The sequence below is a fragment of the Tetrao urogallus genome (assembly GCF_951394365.1).
Source record: "Tetrao urogallus genome assembly, chromosome: 6".
Lineage (NCBI taxonomy): Eukaryota > Metazoa > Chordata > Aves > Galliformes > Phasianidae > Tetrao > Tetrao urogallus.
The window spans coordinates 53,760,498-53,785,831 of NC_136819.1; the positions used below are offsets into that span (position 1 = coordinate 53,760,498).

Consider the following 25,334-nt stretch of genomic DNA (forward strand, 5'->3'; position numbering starts at 1 on the left):
GCACCTGTTTGAGCCTCTATTTCAGCAATATACCCATAGGTGATGAGATACTGGAAACCAAACATGGCTAGCTTTGGAGATCACTGTTGGTTGGTTCACATGCTTGAATGGCTCAGGCCATTGGGGCAGATGATCAGAGCTCAGTGTCTGACCTACACTTCTTCTAGGAGCCCCCTGAGTCCAAGGTGATGATTCTTTGTTCATAAATTTGTGGGAAATACATGCTGTGAAGAAGAACAGTTTTGGAAATATTTAGTACTCCCTGAAGTAAAATAACGCTGTCCTGTAGGTTCACATTCAAAGGATCAGCTCTTCTCCAGATGGACATGAGCTGTGCAGTGTGTGCTGGCTGTGCTTTTGCTGTGCTTGCTGATCTGTGCACATGGGGCATGGGGCTTTTTGTAGATGTAGCAGGTGAAACTGGGTAAAGCCCAGAGTATTGGACATGATGGAGTCATTTAGGAGAAAGGGTCAACAAGAAAGGGGTAAATAAAAAGGCGTGTGTCTAGAGCATGGGAGATTTCAAAACAAGGATGGGAATTGAGTACAAGAATTCAAATTGTGTGGAACAGAGCAAACAGGTGAGCAGAAGCCCCAGCAATGCTGTACAGAGAGGTCGGACGCGTGGTATTGCCTGTACACAGATATTTTCAACGTCTGTGGCTCATCTGGGTGGCATGAAGGTGCTGTCCACCTACCAGCCACCAAAGCCAGGTTTCCCTGTATGGGGCAGAGCTCAGCAGCAGCATCCTTCCACCCACAGTAGTGGAGATGCTCCTGTCTGCATTTGTTAAAATGAAAGCAGAACCAGATCTCAGCTGGCAGCAGCAGCACTCCTGGCTCTAGGGCTAGAAGCGCTGCTCCTGCAGCAGCTCTTGGTGAAGCAGAGCTCTTCAGCTCTAAGCAGGGGTTGTGTGACCTCAGCACAACTTTTTGGACCAGGGCCTAAGTATGGGAAGGATGGGATGGTGGAGGCAGGCAGCAGAGTGCAGCACATCGGCCATGCTCCTGCCCTGGCACGCATTGCCTAGGCAATCTAATAGCTACTTGCCATCGCCTTCTACGATCCTTCCTATTCTGTAGTTGCGTGCAAAGTGAGCAGAGGCAGAAGAAGTAAGTGGAGAAATTCCTTCCGGGATTTTGCTAACCATACCTTCAAGAGGCAATGTTCGAGCAGACCGTGGCTGGGGCAGGACTCAGCGACAGCCGTACGGCGGTCAGCGCGGTATCTGCACTGACTCATCTGCTCCGCCGAGGCTCCAAAGCTGCCTCCCTCTGTCTCTCCCTCGCACCTGCTTTCCCTGGAAAATGGAGGAAGCCCCCAAAACTGGTTGATGGATTCATGCAAGGCTTTTTATACATTTCAATGCACACGATGATTAGTGTGCAAAACACACCCGGCTTCAATTTTGCGATAGAACATTTAATGATCCGTTTGCCCCCGCTGGGAACAAGGGAACGCCGTCGTAAAAAAGCAATTTCCAGATGAAAATCTAGCGGTTTGACGTTCTCTCGCTTTCGGGCAAGGCACAACTTCCCAACGCTTCTTCGCAGACCCCATCTCACCGTCGGCAGGCAGCACTCCCGCGTGTGGGAGCCCCGCTCCGCTCCGCCCCCGCTGCCCGTCCTGGAGCGGCCCGGCTGGGCGGACGCGCAGGCGCAGGGGGGCGCGGGCGGCGGCGCTCGGCGGCGCCGTGCGCGGCGGGTCCCAGTCCGCGCTGCAGCCGCCGCGGGGGCGCCACTACCATGAGCGGCCGCGGCCGCCCCTGCGCGACTCACGGGCACCGGGCGCACCAGCCGCCGCCGGCCCCCCCCCGACGTCGCCGCCGCCGCCGCTGCCGCCGCGCACCCCCGGCCCCCGAGCTCGGCGCTGCAGGATGCCGGGGGGCAAGAGAGGGCTGGTGGCACCGCAGAACACCTTCCTGGAGAACATCGTCCGGCGCTCCAGCGGTGAGAAATCCCCTCCGTCCGTCCGTCCATTCATCCCTCCATCCCTCCGTCGGTCCGTGCCGGAGCGGCGCCTTCAAGGAACGGCTCCGCCCGCGCTCCTGCCCCGTCCCCCCTCACCTCCGACGTCTCCGCGCAGCGGGTTTGGAGCGGGTTTGCTAAGCCCTTTCTGAATATAAGGACTCGTCGTTCGTGTTTCTGACATTCCCTCCACTCCTTCGGGTCGGGTTTTCCTCCTCTTTCTTCTTTAGTTCTCTAAGAATTGGCCTTGCGACCGTTTTCAAAGTCTTTGTGACACTTTAAAGTGCGTGGCAAAGGTACTGAGGTGAGGGAGTGACTGCAATTTGGGGATGGTCATCCCGTACAAATCGGTGAAGAACTGCCGGCAGCTGCTCCTGTGCCCGGCGGATGCTCACGGCACTGATTTAGAGCTGCAGGAACGATTCCCTGCTGCCGGAGTTCGTTTCACCCTTTCAGTAAATTGCAAAGCAGTGGCAAAGAGCACTGTGCACAGCTCCGGTAAAGTTACTTGGTGGCTGTGGTCCGTCTCACAGAGTTGGGTTGATGGTTGGGTCGGTTGATCTTAGGGGTCTTTTCTGACCGTAGTGTTTGTGTGTTGGTGTAGGTGCTGCTTTGGCCAAGCCTTGTGCTGCTTCCATCTCTTTTCTAAGCTGTTTTTTGTTCTTTTTTTTTTTTTTTTTTTTTTTTTTTTTTTTGCACTGGCACTGCTGAAACGCAAGTGCTTGCACAAATGTCATTTGCTAAAATACCTCAACTTTGCATCTTCTGAAAGGTTTCTTCTTGAAGAGCCCAAGCTTAGAGCAGCCCATGCATGGGAGTGAGAGAGGTGGGCAGAATGGGGCGTTGAAAAAAGTTCCCAGGTATATTATTAATGGAGTCACTAATGTGATGTGAAGTGCTATTGGGAAGTGTTTCCTCCCACCTGGCTATTCCTCAGCTCTGGATTTAGCTCACATTCATACTAATGTAGCCTGGTGTGCTGGACTGAGTCGATTTTGATGGTAAAGAATGAATTAGCGATTCATTGATTTCCATAGAAGGAGTGGATTGAGGACTTAGAATTTGTTTAAAGACATTGCCTGACAGCATTTTTTGAGGAGGTTCCCACCCTCTCCTGCTGCCCGCATCAGCTCTGTGGTCAGCAGCTGACTGTCAGGCTCTCTAGCTGCACATCACTGGAGGCTAATTTCCTGCAAAAGTGCATTATTTACCAGAATATTAAATGCAGGCTTCATTAATAGGGTTTTACATAGCACTTGCCTTCTGATAATTCCAAAGTGCCAAGTGGAGCTTAATTACACTCTTAAGCTCATTGAGGAAGAGGACACACAGAGGTGTTCCCCATGTATTCTTAAATCTGTGGCTCAGACACCACGGTTGTTGTCCCACAGTCAGGGGCACAGCTGGGAGCAGGGTTTGGGAGCACCATGCTTCTGAGTCGTGCTCTAATTAAATCACATGTCCTCCCTGCTGAGGGCTCAGGAAAGCTATGAGATGTCAGGAAACAGGAAAACTCAGACAGCTTTGGAACGTTATCCTTTAAAAAAACACCTATTTCTCCTGCCCAGGTTTTAGACTGGCCTAATTTGGGAGCATAAATCATGCCAGTCTGGTCTCCATTCTGCTTTTTCTCTGCTGAAGCGTGATGTTACAGAGGCAAATCTGTCCCGTTGGACATCAGAGCGAAAAATGGATTGGGAATTTGTTTTTTAACTCATCTTAGCGATCAGTGTTGTGCACTGAAACATGATTTAGTTCTTATTTTTGTCATCCAGGTCATAGCCTTATTTGGCCTTTATAGAAATAGTAATTTTCATTGGATTCAGCTCTGCTTAATCCAAACTTAATGGTGTCCAGTAGAGCAAATCTGGTTCAAGTATCTTCTGCCGACGCTCGATGGAAGGCACGGATTTGGGCTGCTGACCACGTCCAGGCTTTTCTTTTTATGCTTGGATTCACCAGCTCTGAAGGGGTTTTTCAATGTCAAGTTGAGGAAGAGGAGAAAGGAAAGACTGGTGGTAGATTTTTAAAGCACATCTTGAGCATCCTCAAAAAAAAATCTTTCCATCTTCTTTCCTGGTTAAAGAACACTCTCTTTTGAGATTGCTCGCACTCGCACAATCCCATCACACTTGACCGTAAATCTTTTCTTAACATCCAGGGGAGGGCTTGTAGATAGAGATAATATCATCTTTTAGGCCAACGGATACAGCTGAAATATGAGTTATTTTGGCAGACGGGCTCTTCATCAGGGCTGAAATGGAACCGGTGGATTTCAAAATGAAACACAGGTGCAGACAAATTATTTGGAATTGGCAGAGATGGATCCAAACAAGAAAGCATTTATAGACAAAACTGCAGCAGTTTTAAAGCGTGGAACGTCAGAGGTTCCCAGCAGGAATCTAGTGTGGTGGGCAGCCTGGTGCAGAAAGCAGCCGTGTATTTGATTTTTCAGCCTTACTTTGGGATTTGCTTTTTAGGAATGTTGTGAACCTACAGCATTTGGCTACAAATGAGGTTAAAATTGGGAGAGAAATGCTCCCTGTGTGTGGTTGGCACAGCATCCGAGAGCCCTGCAGGAGATGGGGTCAGCATGGCTGTACAAAGGGACACAGGCCCCCAGAGCACACAGAGCTATCTTCAGGGTAATCAGTGCGCTCTGTGCAAGGGTGTTTTACTTTCTTTTTTTCTAGCACAGTGAAAATGCACCGAGTAAAGCTCTTATCTGAGGCTCCCAAGGATTGATGGGATCTCGCAGCAGCTTTTGCTGCACCCTGGGTCTGGAGAACACCGGTGTTCTGCTAAGCTGAAAGAAAATGTGTTTTGTGGGAGCAGTGCTTGAAATCGCATTAAGGTGACTGCTTGCTCCTGCCATTGGTGTTTTGGGCTTTTAATAAGCACCTTTCTTAGGGCAGGGTTCTTTCTTAAAATGTTCTCAGCAGATGCCTGTTATCACTGCTGTTGTTGGTTGCTCCTTCCGTGCTGCTGTTGACCTTGGCTCAGCAGTGTGGGTGCAGATTTGGGCAAATCCATGGAGCAGGGCTGGGCTTTGTGTGCTTATTCCAAAAATCCATCAGATCTCAGGGGCAGACAGGTGTGGAAGGTGAAGACAGATGGACAAGACAGACACATCTTGTAGCAGCAAAAGCATCGAGCTTTTGCTTGTGCCTATGCTGTGTTAATAGCATAATTTGTTTCTTTAGCAGAGGTTGAGTTTGGAAGAAGGTTAGCTCTGGGACTTTGTGGCCGAATGTAATAAAAGCGAAAACAATCTAGTGAAAGACAAATATGATAACAGTCATCATTATTCCTTTTTGTTTCTATTGCAATAACTGTTAGAAAAAGAAGTTTCATGTCTTTCAGAAATGTGTTTTGACTCTTGGGCTGAACTCATGGCTCTGTAAGGAATTTCACCATAACCTTTAATTGAGGTAGCATTCAGTTCCTGGCCTCTCACAGCCTAGAAACATGTTTCTGCACATCAGCTCCCTCAGACTGAGTTTTGTGCCCTGTTGGGTGCCTGTGAGTTTGATGAATAAGGGATCAGCCTGATCACAGGTTTTTGGATGCAGGTTGGATGGGGCAACCTAATCTGGTGGGGACCAACCAGCCCATTGCAGGAGGTTGGAATTGGGTGGGCTTCAAGGTCCCTTCCAACCCAACCCATTAATTCTGTGATCCAGGGAGAGAAGGCAAGTAAGTATCCTGCATGTAGTGCTAAGACACTTTTTTCATTCTTATTAGAATGGTACTAATGGTAAAGTGTCTGCTGTCTCTCCCACTAGTCTGTACAGTGTATCATAGAATCATAGAACAGCTTGGGTTGAAAAGGAGCACACTGCTCATCCAGTTCCAACCCCCTGCTATGTGCAGATCACCAACCAGCAGACCAGGCTGCCCAGAGCCACATCCAGCCTGGCCTTGAATGCCTCCAGGGATGGGGCATCCACAGCCTCCTTGGGCAGCCTGTTCCAGTGCCTCACCACCCTCTGTCTATTCCTCCTAGTATCTAACATAATCTCTCCTGTCTCAGTTTAAAACCATTCCTCCTTGTTCTATCACTGTGCACCCTTGTAAGCATACCTGAATTCTTACAGGCACAGTGACATAGTGTTGTTCTCACTGGACACGATACACATAGGCTCTTTCCCAGATTAAATACAAGCTGCATTTTCATCTGATCCAAGTTAAATTTCATTTGGAGCAGAGAAAATGATCTTCAATGCGAATTACTTCAGGTTTACAGATGTCTGTTATTAGGGGTCTTCTGCAGTAAAAACCCTGGCCCTCAGCACTTAACTAAATTATAGAGTGTCTTGGGTTGGAAGGGACCTTAAAGATCATTGAGCTCCAGCTCCCTGCTACAGGCAGTGTTGCTGACCACTGGGTCACGCTGCCCAGGGCTCCATCCAACCCAGCCTTTAGGATGCTGTAAACCACAGGGCAGAAATTTCTATCTTCCAGTTCCATTGGCTGCAGGGATGCGGCTGAAGGGATGACCACAAATTTGTATTGTTGGGGTTTTCTTTGGCACGAGGCTGTGTTTGTGATTTCTTTGGCTGCAGGTGGCCTGCTGATACAGAAATCAATGCAAAGTGAGTTTATACATGAAGCAGCATTACAAGCTGACACTTGAGAGTAGTTTTCAATTGCCCTATTTTCATAGAATCATTACGATTGGAAAAGACCTCTAAGATCACCTAGTCCAGCCATCTACCTATCACCAATACTGCCTACTAAGCTGTGTCCCAAAGCACTCCATCTGCCCTTAAACACCTCTGGGGTCGGTGACTCCCCCACCTCCTTGTGCAGCCTATGCCAGTGCATCACTGCTCTTTCTGAGAAGCAATTCTTCCTAATATCCAACCTGAACCTCCTCTGGCACAACTTGAGGCCGTTCTTTTTTGTTCCAAATCCTGAAACATAAGGCGTATCTGATGCCTGCTGAAACTGGCATCACTTTAAGTGGTTTAAATCTTGATTTTTCTGTGTTTTCTTATTTTTGATTACAACAGCTGTATATCATCGCATTAATTTATGCACTCGAATAATGCCGTATGGTTCGCAAAAGGAATAGGTGGCTCTCTGAGTGGAAGCCTTGTAAAATAGGAGTGTTCTCTTTTTAATACTTCTTCCTGCACGTCTCTGGGAGCGGGTTGGGGTGGGACGTCGTTCTCCTGTGGGATCTGGGCGCTGCCGGGCGCTGCCAGCAGAGGTCAGTGCGAACGTTGTGCGCTCCCAGCTGGTACTGAAACGAGAGGAGAGCAAAAGGCAATCGTTGATTTCACGAGCAAACCTCTCCGTGAGAAGGAGTATGCAGCCGGAGAATAATGTCAGGAAGTTAAGTGAGCTGTGGAAATGCTTTTAATTAGCCTCTTTAACGGAGGTGCCAGTCGGTGGTTAGCCTGGGTTTTGAGTTGTTCTCCCGGTGAGCTAAGGAAACAGGGTTTTGTGGTTTGGTAAAATTAAATAAAGGAAGAAGATTTTGGACTTAGCTTCCTAAATAATCTGCTTTTCAGAAAAAAAAAAAAAAATCAATCTAAAAGCTTTGTTTAATCAGCACGTTCAGTGCCTGGCTGCATTGCTCAGCATTGCCTAACCTGGGTGGCGGGGCTCAGTTCTGCACTGCTCTCAGTGTTGGGAGCAGCCCTGTGCAGGAGTGCCTGGAGGGCACCCAGAGCTGAGGCTGAGATCATGGAATCATCATAGAATGGTTTGTGTTGGAAGGGACCCTTAAAGGCCATCCAGTCCAACTCCCTGCAATGAGCAGAGAAAGCTACGGTTCCATCAGTGCTTAGAGCCCCTCCAGCCCAACCTTGGGTATCTGCAGGGATGGGATGTCCCCCACTTCTCTGGGCAGCCTGTCCCAGTGCTTCACTGTCCTTATTATAAAAAAAACTTCTTTATATCCAGTCTAAATCCCTCCTCTTTTAGTTTGAGACCATTTCCACATAGCGTAACAGACTCTGCTGAAGACTGTCCCTTCTTCCTTGCAGTCCCCCTTCACATACAGGAAGGTCTCCCCAGAGCCTTCCCTTCTCCAGGCTGCACAGCCCCAGCTGTGAGAGAGCCCACAGCTCTCTCAGCCTGTCCTTGTAGGACAGTGTTCCATCCCTGGGACCATTTTTGTGGCCCTCCTCTGACATGCTCCAGCAGGTCCGTGTCTCTCCTATACTGAGGACTCCAAATCTGGGTGCTGTGCTCCAGGAGATGCTGAGATGCTCTGCATCAGCCACATGTGGACACCTGCACAAGGAGTAGTGCACGATTCTGTGTCAAAAATGGTTTTTGGACATTCAGCCCCACGCTGTGAAATTGCAGCCAGGGCTGGCTGAGTGTTTGCAAGATGAGCATCTGCCAGTGCTATGATTTTCTCATCTGGGAATGCGAAGCAAGCGTGCTCGTTTGTATCTAGCTAGAGTTGTGGCTTTTGGTTGCTCCCTGAGGATGCCCGTGTGCCGTCTGCGTGCTCCAACTTAAATTTAGCCTCACAGCATCTATCTTGCACTCAGCATAATTATAATAGGGAGCAGATTCGGCAGTGGCCTTCAGAAGATAACTAGCATAGGATTAGTCTAACCAGAGAATAAGTGAATATGTGGTAGAGAACTTGTGATCAGAACTAAATGAGATGCCATTTATCAGGCAACTCATTGCAACCTTCTCTTGTCCTTATTGATCTGAAGCTCTTCCTGAGGTCAGCGAAGTTGTGCTGCAGTAAAGGAGGAGAACCATGATACTTGTGGGTTTTCACATTCAGAATGATTAAACATAGTGTTTGAACTTTTTGGAAGGTAAATTCCAGATGGATTCTCATCCTTTAGGTTGCTTGCTGAATTGCTGAAAGCTGCTGCATTGCTGACCAAGTGACTTACACGTGGATTTCCAACCTCAGCCAGTGTTGGATGACTTTTAGGAGAGGAACACCAATTTGGGGAAGGAATTAGCTTTGTCAGTGTGGTGGCATCTTGCTCTGGGTGTAGCCCTCCATACCTTTTCATAATGTGAGTATTAAATAAAAACAATGGAGGTGCAGAAAGGTGACATAGAGAGTTTGTCCTTCAAGAGATTACTTCTCAGGGAACGCTTAACGTGTTGGATAAATTGGATGACACTGATGTTTTGCATGCTCTAAGGACACCAGGGAATTAACAGCTTTGTTAGAAAACAGCAGTGTGGTTCTGCTTGGCTGCTTCAAGCACAGCAGTTTGTCTGCAGCTGACCCCAAGGTTGGAGGAGTGTTGATGCCAGCCCAGGGTGATTATAGGTTGCCTGGAGAGGTGGTACAGACCCCTTCTCTGGAGATATTCAAGATCCACTTGGATGTTTTCCTGTGTAACCTACTGTAGGGAACTGCTTCAGCAGGGGGTTGGGTTGGGAGATCTCTAAAGTTTTCCTTCCAACCCCTGCCATTCTATGATTCTGTGATTTCAGAGGGCTGAGTGCCTGCAGGGCTGTCCTGGACATCAGGATTTTCTGCTGAATTCTGTAGGGATGCTTTGAGCATGGGTTTGGATTCACTGTATACCAATATCAAGAGAAATACATACAATCAGGGATAAGACTTGTTTAGAAGAGCTAAAAGGAAATAAAACCCAATGTTTTATACAAGTCCCCTCCCCAGTACAGCTACCAGGATCCCCACAAGTTTTGCAAGGTGATCTAAACCAGATTGCAGCAATATGCTGACCCTGCGTGGTTAAAAGCAGAGCCAGTTGACAGCACTTTAAGTTGTTTAGTGCTTTTAAAAAACAACATGAGCAAAAAAGGCAAATTCCAGGCATTGCACAGAGCCCGTCTGCTCCGTGCTGCACTTGCTCTGTGTAAGAAGGACAGGAATTCAGAATGATGGCTCAGTGTGAAATTATTCAAGTTAGGAATTTATTCCGTGGTGGAAGCACTGCTTCTTTTTATTAATATCATTATTTTTGTTCCACCACTGCTTCTTTTTTTTCAGCATCTTTTCAATGGTGATTTAAAAACAAACAAACAAACAAAAGGTTAGTTGTATCTTTTCTTGGGAAGGGATGAAATTCTGAAATAGTAATTTAAGCAATTTTGTTCACAAGCGATTCACAAGCATTCTGGAGGAAAGATGGTTAGAGACAGTGTTTCTCACTTGGCTAAACATATCTCCTGCAATGATTTAGTTGTTCTTGCTCTCCTTTGATTACATAACATGAATTTTACACTACTTTGGGCGTTTTGGTGGCTAAAAAAATTGCTTGCATACTGTGGTCAAAATGAGCCTTGGTGCTGGGTTGAGTATTAGCTGCTGCAAGATAGGGTAAAATTAAAGGCTTGCTGCTGTATAGCGTGAGTTCCTTTATACGTCAGAGCCTTTTTGCAGAGTAGAAGTGCAGGAACAGCAAATACAGTGCCTTTAATAATTGTTTACCTCAGCTGCGTTCTCCAAATCTGTAATTCTGCTATGTGCACTTAATATCCTTATTCCTTGCCATCTGTATTAACTTTATAAGTGAGAGTTATGTAGGCTAATAAAGAGCTTGCTGACTTCTGAAGAGGAACCTAGCAGCTCCTGAGCCCTGCTCTTACAGACAGGCACTGGTTTCACACTCATCTGGTTGGACAAACCTACAACCTACAGATTTGTGCTGCAATATTTCAGAAGTGGAGAAAACGATAGTTTAAGGGAATGACATCCAGACAAGCTTAGAAATAATAAAAATTGACTTTTGTCTCAAAGGAAATGGAGAGTGGAAATGTATTTTCAGCACATCGGAGAAATCCAAGCGAGAATGAATGTTAATCGTTAGGCCAATCGTTATTCTGAAAGTTTTGAAGTTAGCTGCATGTTAATCTCTTCAAAGTGTAATTTATCACCGGGTGATCACTCAGTGCACAGGTGCACAGTTTTGCATGTGGAATCAAACCAGTGTTCTGCCAGATTTACTGCCTGCCTTCAGCAGTGCCAGTACCCAGAGAGAACTTCTTCCCAGCCTCCACCATAAAGTGCTTGTGAGACCAGGTGCTGCTTGATGTGGAGGGCAAAGTCAGATTTATCCTTGTGAATACCTCCAGTATTATCTTAAAAAAAACATCTAGCTTGCAAAATATAACTCTTTCATCTTCAATCCAACAGGACATCCCAGCTAGTATCTCTGAGCGTGGGCCTTACCTTGCAGGCCTCTATGGGACTTGGCTATGGCATCACCACAGCAGGGCACAGGGGATGCCAGGGTGCCCTTGGCAGAGAGCTCTTTGTATTGGAGCTGCTGACAAATCAGCCCTTGAGGAAAAAGCATGTGGTCCCTGGGCTTATCCTTGGTGCTGCTCTGTGGCAACTGGACCTGGAGAAGAAATGAAGTTTTCCTCGTCCTCGTCTCTTAAACCAGTTCAAGCAGCCATATGGAGATCCAACAGTCTGGAATTTGCCTTAGTCAAATTAATGAAGAGCTTAACCCAATGTGCAATGGACCTCATTTAGACAGGAGACCATATCAGTGAGTGACAGAAGTATGGAAGTTGAACATGAAGATAGTTTTAGTCCAAGACTGGCTATTAGGACCCAACTCTAGAGGAAGCAACTGCAGAAGTGGTCTTTCACAAGTGGTTGGTTAGTGATGATGATGTGGTGCAAAGCAGTCTCTCCTCAGTCTACCTAGAATTCACAAATTGTAAAGTAATATTCTCTGCTGTTGTTTGATCCGGAGATATTTTAGAAATAGGGAGGAATTAGTATGTGTGCTAGGGAAAGTGATGTGACTACCAATAAAATGTAGGGAATGCGTGGAGTCTTGAAAATGCTGAAACTGGGTACCCAATAAAACCCCAGGGTCAGACATTGACCTGCTCTTCTTTAAATTTATCAAGCTGTTTCACTGAACAGAGGCATTGATGAAACATGGATTTCTATAGCTTTGTGCCTACAGTTAGGCTTGTTGGTCTTTAACAAGATGCGAACATTGACTCAAGATTTTTGATTGAAACAGGACACACACACTCGTATGCACATGCTGAGCATGGATGAAGAAGTGCTATTTACTGTAGAAGGCAAGGTTTAAAAAAAGTGAGTTATGTAATGGAATATTCACAAAGACAAAGGAAAACATACATTGTAGTATTTGATCAAGTTACTAGTCCATATACTAGTCCATCTATCTATCTATATATACACATATGACTTTACAAGTACTAATATTTAAAATACATTTCTAAAGTCTTTTTTTTTCAATTTTATGATTATTTTTTTTTTCTTTCTTGAAAGATCAGTAATTGGGTGATACGCTTTGTTCCCTTACAATATCCTATTGGATTTGGTCAGTTTAATGAATGCCTTAGCAAGTATTTTGAGACTCTTGTGTGTAAGAAGTAGAAAATTCATGGCAGATGTCCATTGAGTATTGTGGCTGCAGTGTGTATCTTCTGCAGTGTATTCTGTGTCCTGAAACAGGGTTATGTGATAGAGATACGCATCCAAGATATCAGATGGACAGTTTCAAGACGGTTATTGGCCTGTGGGCTGTGGTTCTCTGGGGAGCACCCAGATGTCCACACATCCTTGAAAGAGTCTGAATATAAGCTGCCTGTAATTGCCCAGGCTGTGCTCGTTCTGTGAGCACATAGAATGATGAGAGCAAAAACTTGAAGGATAACCTCTTTGCAAATCAGACCTTGCTTTGACTAGAGGACTGATATTGGTTGTTGGTAGCAGATGGTGTGTCCTCAACATCTGCTGGTTATAGCAACTGCATGTTCCCTTAGCCTGAAAAATTTACGGATTTTTAAAGTTGGCATTCAGGTTTAAGGCTATTTGTGATGGATTTAAATGAATTCTTTAAGCCTGTGAGCTTAGGAGTGTTAGATTTCACAATCTAAACTTCTATTTCTCATGTTGGTTGGCTTTAAAATATTTTTCAGTCAACTTTTCTGTAGAAACTGATTTTTAGATTATTATTTTCCAAATATAGGTTTAGAAAGGAAAAATAAGAAATGACAGTTGTTGGTTTTTTTTTTTGAATATGCTTTCCTTGTTCAAAAGAATAATGCTTGAATAACATATGCTGCAGTCACAGATGCTGGGAAGGAAGCATATAGCTTGCAGAAACCCAGTGTCATATTTATGTGAAAATTAATGTGTGCACCTGAGTGTATGTCTGTAAAAGTAATTGGTGTGACCATTCTTCAGCTATTAAAAGAAGAATTTGTAAGAATTCCCCTTATTTTTTTTTTCCCCTGGAAAACTGCTGAAAGGAACTTCTGCTACCATTTCTATACAGCTGGGGTTTTAATAGGTACGTTGTAATGCTTTTTAGCAGAAATAAGTGGGCTAGTGTTAACAGTTAGTTCCACAGCAACTGTCACAATGCAACTGAAAATTACAATTGAAAATAAGCAAAGCTTTGAAGATCATCACAGACTACAGCTTGAGAATCTCCACTAAGTGATATACTAAGTGAGAAGATTATTTTTGAAACAACGTTACAATGTTGATGAAGATAAAATCCCACAGTGTGTTTAAGCAAGATGAGCATTTCCTTCCTTAGAAATGCTTTTCCAAAAGCAGAGATGGAAGAATACCTCCAAACTGGTGAATACAACTATTTTAGGACTAACTTGTAATGTGGTGGTGCCAGTCCGTGTGTGTAAAACTGTAGGCAATGACTGAAAAAAACAGATGATTGAAGCAGTATTTAAACCTGAGTTCAGCCTCCTAAAAATACTCCTTACTCATATTTGTGTATTGACAGCAATTGGTGCATGCTGCTAGGATGAACCAAGCCCGCTTTTTTGTACCTCAGTGTAGACTGTAACTGAAATCTGATGTGTTTTGTGTTATTTCAGTGCTTGTTGAAGGAGGAGGAGTTTACTTGTCTTAGACAATAGTGTCATGGTTTGTCTGGGAACATATGGTTCAATAAGGTCAAGTTTCACGTTAATTCAAGGTTAATTTCAAGATATATATACATATAAAATGATATGTGTCCTGATATTATGAATAAATGAATCCTTTCTAAATCATTGAAGAGGGGGAGCTTATGTCAGTATTATAATTTACTGAAGCTATTTGTTTTACTAAAAGCTGTCATCTTTCATCACCGTTTGCCTTCTGATGCCCACTTTGATTTCAGTCCTCTCTGGAATTTCCTGATGGAGGTTTCCACCGTGAATAACTCCGCATCTGCTATATAACATGGAGGATGTATATGTGCTTTGCCACTGACAACAGCCCTTTCTTTTTCTTCTCTTTTTTCTTTTAGAATCCAGTTTTTTGTTGGGAAATGCCCAGATTGTGGACTGGCCTGTAGTTTATAGTAATGACGGTTTTTGTAAACTCTCTGGATATCATCGCGCTGACGTCATGCAGAAGAGTAGCACTTGCAGGTAGGTTGTTCACTGCTACTCGATGCACTTCAGTAGTTACAGTCTAGGAAGAAAAATCAGGTTTTGGAAAAGGATCGATAGGAGATCTGTCTTGCAGAAATGAATATACTAGTGGTTGGTGACCCTGCACATAGCAGGGGGGTTGAAACTAGATGATCATTGTGGTCCTTTTCAACCCAGGCCATTCTGTGATTCTATGATATGGTAAAACATGCAACTATGTGCATTCAGTTGAGCACTTTGTTGACTGGTGCCCAGTAATAGCATAATGGCCAGTTTTACCGGGATTAAACAAACTACTCAGATACTTTGGTCCCTTGCTAAAAGTGGGGCGGTTTTTAGAGTCCTGCAAGACTTAATCCTAAATTAAAAGAAAGCTAAATTCTAATATTCTTTTTTTTAAAAAATTATTATTATTATTGTTATTATTTATTTAGAGCATCTACAAATTTAATGGGTTTCACTCGAGCCATTATTGAAGTCAAGACAAATCTGCTTGGTTTTGAAATTCCTGTCATCCTCTGGTAATTGCTTAAATACAGTGAGCATTGCAGTAGTAAAGACTGTTCAATGGAAAAACGTTTGACGAATTTTAGCACTGAATGAGGGTCAACTAGAGGTGTTCCTGAAGCTGGGTAAATATTTTGAGGGTTTAGACATCATTCTTCACTCATTTGAAATCTGTCCTCATTAATATCACTATGAATGTGTTTTAACGATCTGGTAAAGAAAGTGATATATACAAGTGATATATTTCAAAGGCAATTCTAGGAGATTTTTGTAAACTTTCATTCTGGAAGGTCTGCATTGTGCTGCTCTGTTGCTCGCATTGGTTCCTGTTGTTATACACACACTGAGAAGGCACAGTGATGTGCAAATGGCATCTGTATTCCCAAGAGGGCGATTAGGCTGATGATGTATTTACTCTGAGCATTGCAGCTTTATGGTTTGGTTTCTTTTTTCCCCTTTGTTGGTGGTCTTTCAGGGGTGGACAGCTGTGATTTATGGTTGGATGTGCATCTGCGCCTGCTCTGCTGCATCCTTTAAAAGGAAATGCTGTGGGGAAAGACTAAATCTCTAATGCGTGTGTGGGTGGGTGAGGAAAGTAACCAGGAGTGGTGGAGGCAGAAAGGAATGACTGAGATACCAGTTTGTGTAGGTTTTCCCTTGATGGCTCAGGGAATGACCAGCTCTAGGGCCCTGGGAATAGTGGGCTGCATATCTGCAGGGGTGAAATGCTGATGTGTGGTCGTGGCTCTTGTTTGCAGGGAAGAGGAAAAGCCGTAGGGGTCCCGTGTTGCTCTGTGCAGCCAGGTGTCCTCCGATGGGCAGTGGAGGAGAGATGGGCACATGCTGCTGACACGAAATATTCATTCACGTGGCAGCAACCAAGTCAGTTACGTGATGGGGCTGAAAAAACAGTGTTATCACAGCTATCCCAAATATGCTTACACTTGCTTTGCTCTTTTAAGCTGGGTCTGTTTCTCTGTGAGCCAGTGCTTTAGCCTGTGCATGTTTAAGTCATTACACACACAAAACGGGATTTTAGGAAAATGTTGGGAATAGCTTTAGCAATACCTCTCTGTTAATAATTCTCCTGTGCCTGTGAGGGGACCAAAAGTTTTAGTTAATCAGAGCGCCCTTTATGAACGTGATGGACTCTATTTGGTAAGCATCCTGTTTGGGCTGTATTCAAGTGAATTATGTGGATGCAAATGCAAGGAGAAGTGATCATGGAAAGTGGATCTGGTAGCGAATATCTATGTACATACATACATATATGTATCTTTTATATTTTTAATTCTGCATATCCATCTCTGGATTTTGGAGAGACTTCTCTACATTGAAAGCATGATCAGCGCCTCTTTTGTGTCTGTGCCTTAGCTGGTGGAGTTATATTTACAGTGTGATATTTCCTGCTCCGTAGGAGACATCCTAGTCATTGCAGAGGAGAGCTGAGCTGGAGAGGCATTCAGCACGGTCTGACAAGCAGCACACACCCTTGCAGAAAATTTCTTTGGGGCTGCTCTCTAATGAAAAGTTGCGTGGCTGTCTGACATGGAAAATGGTCTTGAGGCCAGTAGTGCCCTCTTAGCTTTACTTAATAGAATGCCATCGTAAGTTTTAGGTACCCAGAGCTATTATTTATGTTATTTTCCAAGTCAGATTCTCAGTCCTGATTTGCTGTGTTGGACTGAGATTGTTGCATTATGCATAAGAAATAATTTATACAGAATGTTTGCTTTCCTGTTCTAAGGCGAATGTTATGGGATAAGAGTGTTGTGATGCCACACTTTTATTACAGGATTTGATAGGATCTGTTTCTAGAGCTCGTTAATGCCAAAAATCCAACAAAAGAAAAATACACAGATAAAATCAATGTCAATCCAGACCTTGATACAAATTGTTATCTACTTATCATAGGTGTGATACAGGAAAAAAAGAATTTTTCAATTACTTGCCCTTGCCTATAAGGTATAGCAACTTCAATTTTCACCCATGCTTTTCTCCTGAGTAGTCCAGCAGTATTCATTATATCCTATTTATGTCTGTCACATGCCATACCATACACTGGGGCTGCTCATTTGTTGTGATGTTCAGTCTTGATTGATACTGGAATGGACGCGTGGCATTGCATTTGTGAATGAGTTTTGATCCAGCTCAGGCAGCCAGGTAGTCCCATAGCCAGCTGGTAATCCCTCTGATTCTTGCACTTCTCTCATCTTTTTAATTAGCAACAATATGTGCATTGGCAGGAAAATCATGCTGAAATAGCTCAATAGAGGTGCCAGTCTCTTAGTTTCAGGGGCATTGTATAAAAGGCAAGGTACATATCACGCTTCCTGAATGTTGCATGATGGGGTGGGTCAGTGTGTGTTCTTTCTGGGAGCACAGTACACCAAAAATTGCAAAAATAGCTGGAACAGAATTTATCATGTAAGTGAATGCTAAAATGCATGAGAATTTTAGCTGGAAAAACTCGTGTGCTTGTGTTGTGGTGCCAAATGGAAAGGAGCTGCCAGTTCAGAAGGAAATGGGAGGGCATCTGCAATTGCAACACCTCTGACATTCAATTAACTGCAAAACCCTTGTCTGAAGGTGTGCTGCTAGATTAACCAGCGTGTAGGAGAACCACTTGTTTCATGCCCAGTTGCCCATAGATATGACAATTTATACGTGATGAGTACATAGAAAGAATGAACAGCTCTAGGCCGTTAAAACCCTATTAAACGCCACAAATAATATCAGTGTTTAAAATTGTTTCTTGTCAGTTAAGTCTTCCAGGCAAGCCTTCAGAAGGGCAGACACCCTTAGGTGGCTGGTTAGTAGATCTGCCCTGCCATTTTGCACTTGGCTTTTGCCCCAGGCTTTCTTCTCCTTACCCTTCCTTGCACCTTGAGCCTCAGATCAGCATGGGAATAGCTGGATGCTGCTTTTGTTTTTAATGAGGAAACTTGCTCTGAGACCCGTTTGTGTGTTGCCTTCCAGCTGTACAGTGGGAGTAAATTGGATCTGCTTGCTGCAGTTGTTTACAGGTTGCATTTCCACTGAAACACTTGCATGGCTCTGCTCAATGTGTCTGTTCTCCCTTGTTTTGATTTACTGCCACAGCAAGTGAGATAAAATGTCTGGGAGTCCTGGCTTCTGTGGAGCTAATGGCAAAATTCCCACCTAGCTCAAAGAAAAGGGGTTTTGCATTTTGGGTACAGTGTGCCAGACTTGAGACAAGTTAAATTTGATAGTGGGATGTTGCCTCTGTTAACAGATCTACCTATATGAGAAGACCCTCTGCAATGCCAAAGCTGTGTACAAAAACTTTTCTGAGCTCAACAGTGAGACCCAAGGACCTGCCTTACTTCTCCTTGGGAAAGAAGCCTGCTCCTCAAAGAATTGTGGGGCTATTGAAACATAGAACAGTATTTGCTATTCCTCTTGAGTAGACCTTGGTTGCTTGTAATTGATGTCTTTTCATCCGATACTTCTGGATAAACAGAGCTGTTAGCTGGATGTGGGTTCATATTCTTTCCAAAGGCTGGATGTTGTGCTGAGGGACATGGTTTAGTGGGAGCTATTGGGAATAGGTGAACAGTTGGACTGGATGATCTCTTAGGTCTTTTCCAACCTTGGTGATTCTATGATTCTATGATTCTATGTTTAATCTGCCCTCTAATTTGGTGAATTGAAATAGCCACAAACACCACCCTGGCATGCACTGCATACAAGGAGCTGCTCCAGTGATGCTTTTCTGGATCCTAACAAAGAAAATGGAAGCACAGTGCAAAGCTTTAGATGTGGCTTTTGCATGGAGGGATGCTTTCAGTGGAGGGCAGGAGGAATGGCGTCTGAAATGGCAAATGGCCTGTTGCAGAGATGGGGAAGATTATGTAAGATTGTTTCTTTCTCTGAGTATTTCAGTAAGCTTTGTTTCTCTTGTTTCTCTTTGATAAGTCTGTTTTCTAGATAGTAAGATCCCCAGTAGCAGGCTGGCTGGCTTTTATATTTATATCTTGTACAGTGTGCACTGAAGGAACTTGACAAGCAATAAATAACAAAAATATGAGGCAGAAAAAGACAGAGTGATTGACTGAAGAAGTAGGAGTCCCTCCATGTATACAAAATAGGACAGATTAAATTAAACCTATGATAAGCACAGATCTTATATAACTTGCACAGTGATTGGCTTGAAGGCCCTTTTGGTGCCTGCTAGTAAAAAATTGGCTTCTGAAAAGTAGTTATTTCTTTCTACAAGCCTTTTAAATGCCTCTTTATACATGAAAACAATGCAAGATTTGAATTTTACAGATTTATGACAATAATAGGCTGATATTAAAACGTAAAGTTGATTAAATTTTTAATTCATAGAATGGCTTTAGTTGGAAGGGATCTTAACAATCATCTAATTCCCACCTCTCTGCTGTGGACAGGGCTGCCACTCACTATATAAGGCTGCCCAAGGCCCCATCCTACCTGGAGTGGAATGCCTCTATGGCTGGGACACCCTCACCTCTCTGGACAGCAGTGCTGGGGCTTCACTGCTCTCTGAATAAAGAATTTCTTCCCAACATTTAACCTAAATTTTGCATTCCAGAAGCCTTCTCTGCTCCAGACTTAACAAGCCCAGCTCCCTGCAGCTTTTCTTCATAGCAGAGATACTCCAGCCCTCTGAGCATCTCCGTGGCCTTCCTCTGGTCCAGCTCCAACAACCACACCCCTCTTGTACTGGGGGCCCCAACCCTATATACAGTGCTCCAAATGGGGCCTCGTGGGCAGAACAGGGGGGAATGATCTCCTCCCTGCCCAACTGCCACCCCTCCATTGATGCAGCCCAGGATACTGTTGGCTACAAGTACGCACTGTGGGCTCATCCAGCTTTCCACCAGGTAGACCTAACATGTAGGTCAGCGCTTGTAGCATTATGGATGGTTTGACATATTAATGGTAATCAGTGACAACTTTCTGTATTATAAAGCCATCTGAAGTCATGCGCTTTAGCAAATTTTCATTATTTTTTTCCTTTGAGACTTAAGAAAAATGTTTTTAAGCCTTGAGATGACAAAAAAAAAAAAAAAAAAACCCAAAAAACAAGAGACCCCTCCCCCAGCTCTTATTTTGTCTTGCAGATTTGAGCAGTCTTCTGTACCTCATCAGTGCACTGAAAAGGGTTAGATTTAAAAAGAAAAGCATTCAAACTTTTGTATGTTGCTAGCTCGTGTATAAAACACTATTGGCTGAGCTGCTAAAGGAAAGGCAGGCCATTTGAAAGCGAGCAGCAAGCTGTGTTTTGCATTCCCTGAAGAGAACTATGTGAGTTAGTGACATGTGGTACCTTAATGAAGCCTCCTCCCCAGTAGTGTTCTGTCCTGACATCCATCACTGCAGCGACATCTCCATTGCTGTGCTGACCCAAGGCTGACAACACCATATTGTGGGAGCAGCCCTATCACCTCCCTGAGCCAGTTGTAGAGAAAGGATTCACCATCCAGCTTTCATTGAGTATTTTAATGTTTGCCAGGGCGCTAATCACTGTGTTGTTTTATTGTTTCTTTCAGAACAGTAGGCATAATATAAATATTTATTGAACCTCTGAAGGTCTGTTGATCAATAAAAAGGGAAGCTGGATTTAAGCCGCAGCAGCACTGATAGCCTTTCTTTTTCCCTCTCATATTCATAGGGCTGTGTGTTGTAGGTTTCAGCTGGAGCTCAAAACGTTTGTGAACAAAGAAGATGGAGGGGGGGAGTCTGATCAGTGGGGATTGTATTCATCCAAGTGTCTGAAAGCTTTTATGCCATGCTCCATTTTCCTTCAGTTCTATAATTGGGAATTTGCACAGGGCAGTCTTCACCTATTTTTAATCCAGGGGAGATGACAAGAAACGCCTGGCTGTTTTCTCATAAAGGCTTTCACAAGTAAGGTCATTGCGGGTGGGTTTACTTGCACCAGTTGAAAGTCTGACCTGGAAAAGAGAGCTAAGATGAAGTGGTCAAGGTGCAAGAAATACCAGGGCTAAAATTAGGTTTTTCTAATCTTTGTCTGGAGAGAGATGAGTCTTCAAAAATATTTCAATGTTTTTCCATATTTTCAGTGAAATATTAAAGAAATGTGGTATACCGTAAGAAAAAGTGAGAGTGTGTGGTTATCTTTAGAAGTAATGCAGATATAGCTACAGTGGGACAACTCTGAGTGAATTCTCAGACAATCGCAGTAATTAGTTCTTACTGAGTAATTCCTACCTCAGTTTGTAATTGGTATTTAGATAAAGGATTCTGATCCTCTTGTCCCAGATGCGTGTTGGCAAGATTAGATCTGCAACCATCAATATTGGGTCAGCTGACAGCTGTTACCTGCTGCAGGTCCTTGTCTTCCTTCGGCATCCTTTTCGAGGACTGAATGAAATTTGAGATGTTTTAAAGGTTTTGCTCAGTAATCTCCAATTTCACAGCAATATTCTCATGGCCTCAAGCTGTGGCAATAATGGTTTTATAGGCTATCAGCTCTTTTTCTAACAATATGTCCTTAAAGATACGCTCAGAAAAGCACTTAATGAAACATTAGATGACAGCAAATACATCTGCTTTACATAAAAAAGGCAGTGATGGTTACTTACTATTGTAGGTTTTGTAACAGCCTTGCGACACTAACTATTTAAATGAAAGTAAATGATAGTTAAACTATGGTAAATGACAGTGAATAGCATCCCCAATGGCTATGCAGTCTGAGGTGGCTGCTTGTTGTTTTGCTTGTCTAGGAAGAATAGAAAAATGTTTTTTTTTTCTTTTTCAGTTTTATGTATGGTGAACTGACAGACAAGAAGACCATTGAAAAAGTCAGACAGACTTTCGACAACTATGAGTCAAACTGCTTCGAAATTCTCCTCTACAAGAAAAACAGTATGTATACATTTGTGTATTGTGTTGGGAGTGATAATGTGTATTTGTTATATGTCTATTTATATTGTGATATTATATATCAATGATGTATATGTGTATATATATGTATCACTGTTGCGATAGTGCAGGGGGAAATGGTTTCAAACTGCAAAGTGCAACAGGTCTGGATATAAGAAACAAGTGTTTTACAATAGGGGTGGGGAGGTGCTGTTACAGGTTGCCCAGAGAGGTGATGGATGCCCTATCCCTGCAGACACACAGGGTTAGGCTGGACAGGGCTCTGAGCACCTGATAGAGCTGTGTGGCTGTCCCTGTTCACTGCAGGGGGGTTGGACCGGATGGCCTTTAAGGGTCCCTTCCAACTCAAAATGATTCTATGATAAAGTGCTATAATATATTTAATATATGCAATGGGTATATATGTATATTATAATATATAGAGAAGTGTATAACTATATACCAGACTAAAATAGTCATCTTGACATACAGATAAATTCTCTCATTTTGTGAGTGGTTGCTCCCAGTGGTGGAGATGCCTCTGAGCTGTGAGGCTGTGGAAAGCAGTGGTGAGCCCTGAGGAAAAAGCTGGCTATGCCTGATTGTCCTTTTCACTGCAAACTCACATAAACCCTTAAAAACATTGAAGAGAGCGTGCAGGATACCTCAGCTTCTCAAAACATACTCCTGTGCCTAACTTCTACCTTTCCTTTTTAAACTAAATCTTCTTGTATGTGCACTTAAATGATAGGAAGCATCTTCAGATTTCTGCAATTCTGCTTGCTTTGAAGCATCTTAGTAAACACTAATTAAAAAGAGAAGCAAAAATGGCTCTGAAGTCTGGCTGCTCCTATAAGTGCCTGTGATAACTCTCCAAGTGACCTCCTTTCGGTTCCTTGGCATATGGACGTATTCCCTAGATTCTGTGTCTACCTGCCAAATTCCTATACAAGTCACCTGGTTACCCTCTCACATTATGGAGATTTTGTGGGACAGACCCCAGTTCTTTGCAAGTGATGGCGCCCAGCACCACCAGGCCTGGTGTCTGGGTGTTTGCAGGAGAAGATTTCAGCCTTTCCCCAACCCTGGCTTCTCTGTTAAATTGGAATGGTAGCTCCTGCTTGGCACGGGCCAGTTCTAAACCAAGTTCCTTTTCATTATATTTAAATATAAAAAGTGGAAAGTCTTCCCTTGGTCATCGTTCTTGTTCATTGTTGATTTTTTGCCCTGAGTTGTAGATTGCCTGCTTGATCTTGATGGTGTTTTAGGGATTTATTGAGCTGCAGTTGCCTTTGCCCAAATCTCTAAGCCTGTACTTTCTGTAAGATGGGTAGGATTACAGAATGACCTCATGAACAAACACTCATTTTTTCTTTTTAGTCTTGAAAAAATAATATGTTGCCAGCTTCTTCTCCATCGCCCAAAGCCCAGAACTTCAGCCTCTTGCTAACACCTAGTACATAGGTTCACCTTTTGGTTCCAGTTCAGCAACTGGCTTGCATTGGATTTGCTTCCATCTGTCACACACCAAGCTTTGTGAAATAAGGTTCTTCAAGAAACTGTGTGCTTCTCTTCCAGGCTGAGTATTGGAGCAGACAGGAAATAAACAATATTATCTGTTGGTATAGTATACTTCTGAAAAATTTAGAGTTACTCTGTATAAAGGCTTGTGTTTATCACCTGCAGAGACCTTGTACTGCTTCTCTCCTGTGCGGAGCTTGCAGTGCTCACCAAGCACTTTCCCACCTGGTGATGATGCAGTGGCACAGACTTCCCAGGGATAGGTGGAATCACTGTCCCTGGAGGTGTTCAAGAACTGTGGAGATGTGGCACTGAGGGATGTGATCAGTGGGCATGGTGGGGGTGGTGTGTGGTTGGACTAGATGATCTTAGCAGCCTTTTCCAACCTTAATGATTCTATGATTATGTAAGACTGTAGCTCCAGAAGTGCTATATATTTTTATTTGTACCACAGCTTTTCCTTTCTTGTTCATTCCTTTGTGTTTTCAGCAAAGGGAGATCTTGAAATCGAGAAATTCCTTTCTATCCTCCTGTCCTTCAGCACAGTGATGACCTTTCAGAGCTGTTGTTCTCAGGCTGCGTACATAGGGCTGCTGCCTTCACATGCATCCTTAGTTTTTAACCTAGTTAGCAGTTTTCAGGTGCAGATCTTCAAGTTTGCTACAGATTTCTTCTGTTTTACTGCATTCCTTCTTGTATAGCTCTCAGCTCTACCCACCTAGCTATTCAGCAGCCGTGTAGGCATGTACATGTATACATGTAACACTTGGGAAACTGCCTTGCCTGCTTTTGAGCTCCTGCCCAGATTGCAGTTTCTACAGCACTACCTACCTTGCCTCTGTCTTTGATTTTTAGCAGTGCTGTTGTACAGGTTATTTTGCCTACTTTTGGAGCTTTTCAAAGGGTGCTGTTGAGTTGCCAGGTAAAAATGAAAGCACAGCATCACTCCAGAGAGCTGCAGCACTTTTTCTTAGAATATATGAAAAGAGCCTTTTATCTTGGGTTAGCAACTGGGAACAGAAAGAGCCAAGTAATCAGCATAATGGCTCTGGAATTACCACCAAAAGCAGTCTCCTGTCTCACTCACCTCTCCAGTTTGCTGTCATTGAGTTATTGCTTTAATCCCAATAGAGCAGTGCTGAGTTTTACCGTGAACCCTTGTGGATTTTGACTTTCTCTACAGCAGTCCTGTTCTGAGTGGGTTTTGTTGCCCTCTGGGTGTCCATCACTCGGTTCCTGGCACAGCTCCCAGATGGATATGGTATATTAGAGGAGATTTGGAGAGGCCAGCAATGCCCTGGGATGTCAGGGAGTGAGCAGCTTGTTTCAGCGTGCCAGCGCTCAGGCTGGCATTCAGACAGCTTAGGAGAAAAACCATTATATCACCTGACTGAAAGCACATCAAATCCGAAAGCTGACTGTGAAGGCATTCGTTGGGCAGCAAGTGGAGGTGTCGTAAAGCTGGGAACATGTGGGCTTGGAGTTTTGTCTGGTGGCATGCAGCTCTGACACTCATGTCCTTGCAGATGAACAGGGAACTTCTCAAGAAATGTTTGAAGTCTTTTAGGGTTTTGCCCTTTTGCAGAGCAGATCTGCATGTACTTGTGGAGCCTGTCGCAATGAGAAAATGGAGGATGTGACTATAAACAGGAAATCAAATCTGCTTATTTGTCTAGTTAGGGCATTTAGATGTCTGAATTAGTTTGAGTTCTCTTAAATAACAGAGTAGCATCAAGTTGGATATTAGCCATTCAGATCAGATATAAAGAAAAATTTCTTCTCGGGAAGAGCGGTGAAATGTTGGCACAGGCTGCTCAGTGAGGCAGTGGAGTCACCACCCCTGGAGGTGTTAAAAAAAATTGTGGAGATGTGGCACTGAGGGACATGGTCAATGGGGAGTGTGGTGGGTATGGGTTAGGTTGAACTGCATGATCTTATTGTTCTTTTCCAACTTTAACGGTTCTATGACATTTCAAAAGCATTTGGCAGTGTACTCCATCAGTTTTGGTTTTGGTAACTTCATAATATGTAAAGAAGCTTTCAAAGATGTCCTCAGTCTGTTTTTTTTTCTTCTTACCTGGCTACCCTGCAGAGAGACATGGTGGGGAAGACCA

General features: G+C 43.8%; 1 protein-coding gene across 1 annotated transcript in view; it reads left to right on the forward strand.

Annotated features, from left to right (window-relative positions):
- Positions 1–1,746: 1,746 nt before the first annotated feature.
- The window catches only part of KCNH5 (potassium voltage-gated channel subfamily H member 5), a gene marked incomplete at its 3' end in the record, with an annotated part of 142,012 nt that continues 118,424 nt past the window's right edge, over positions 1,747–25,334 (forward strand). Inside the window, exons 1-3 of the mRNA XM_079537762.1 lie at positions 1,747–1,950; positions 14,190–14,313; positions 21,596–21,702. Coding sequence (XP_079393888.1) covers positions 1,878–1,950; positions 14,190–14,313; positions 21,596–21,702 — 304 coding nt within the window. The 5' untranslated portion in view covers positions 1,747–1,877. The remainder of the gene's footprint in view (positions 1,951–14,189; positions 14,314–21,595; positions 21,703–25,334) is intronic.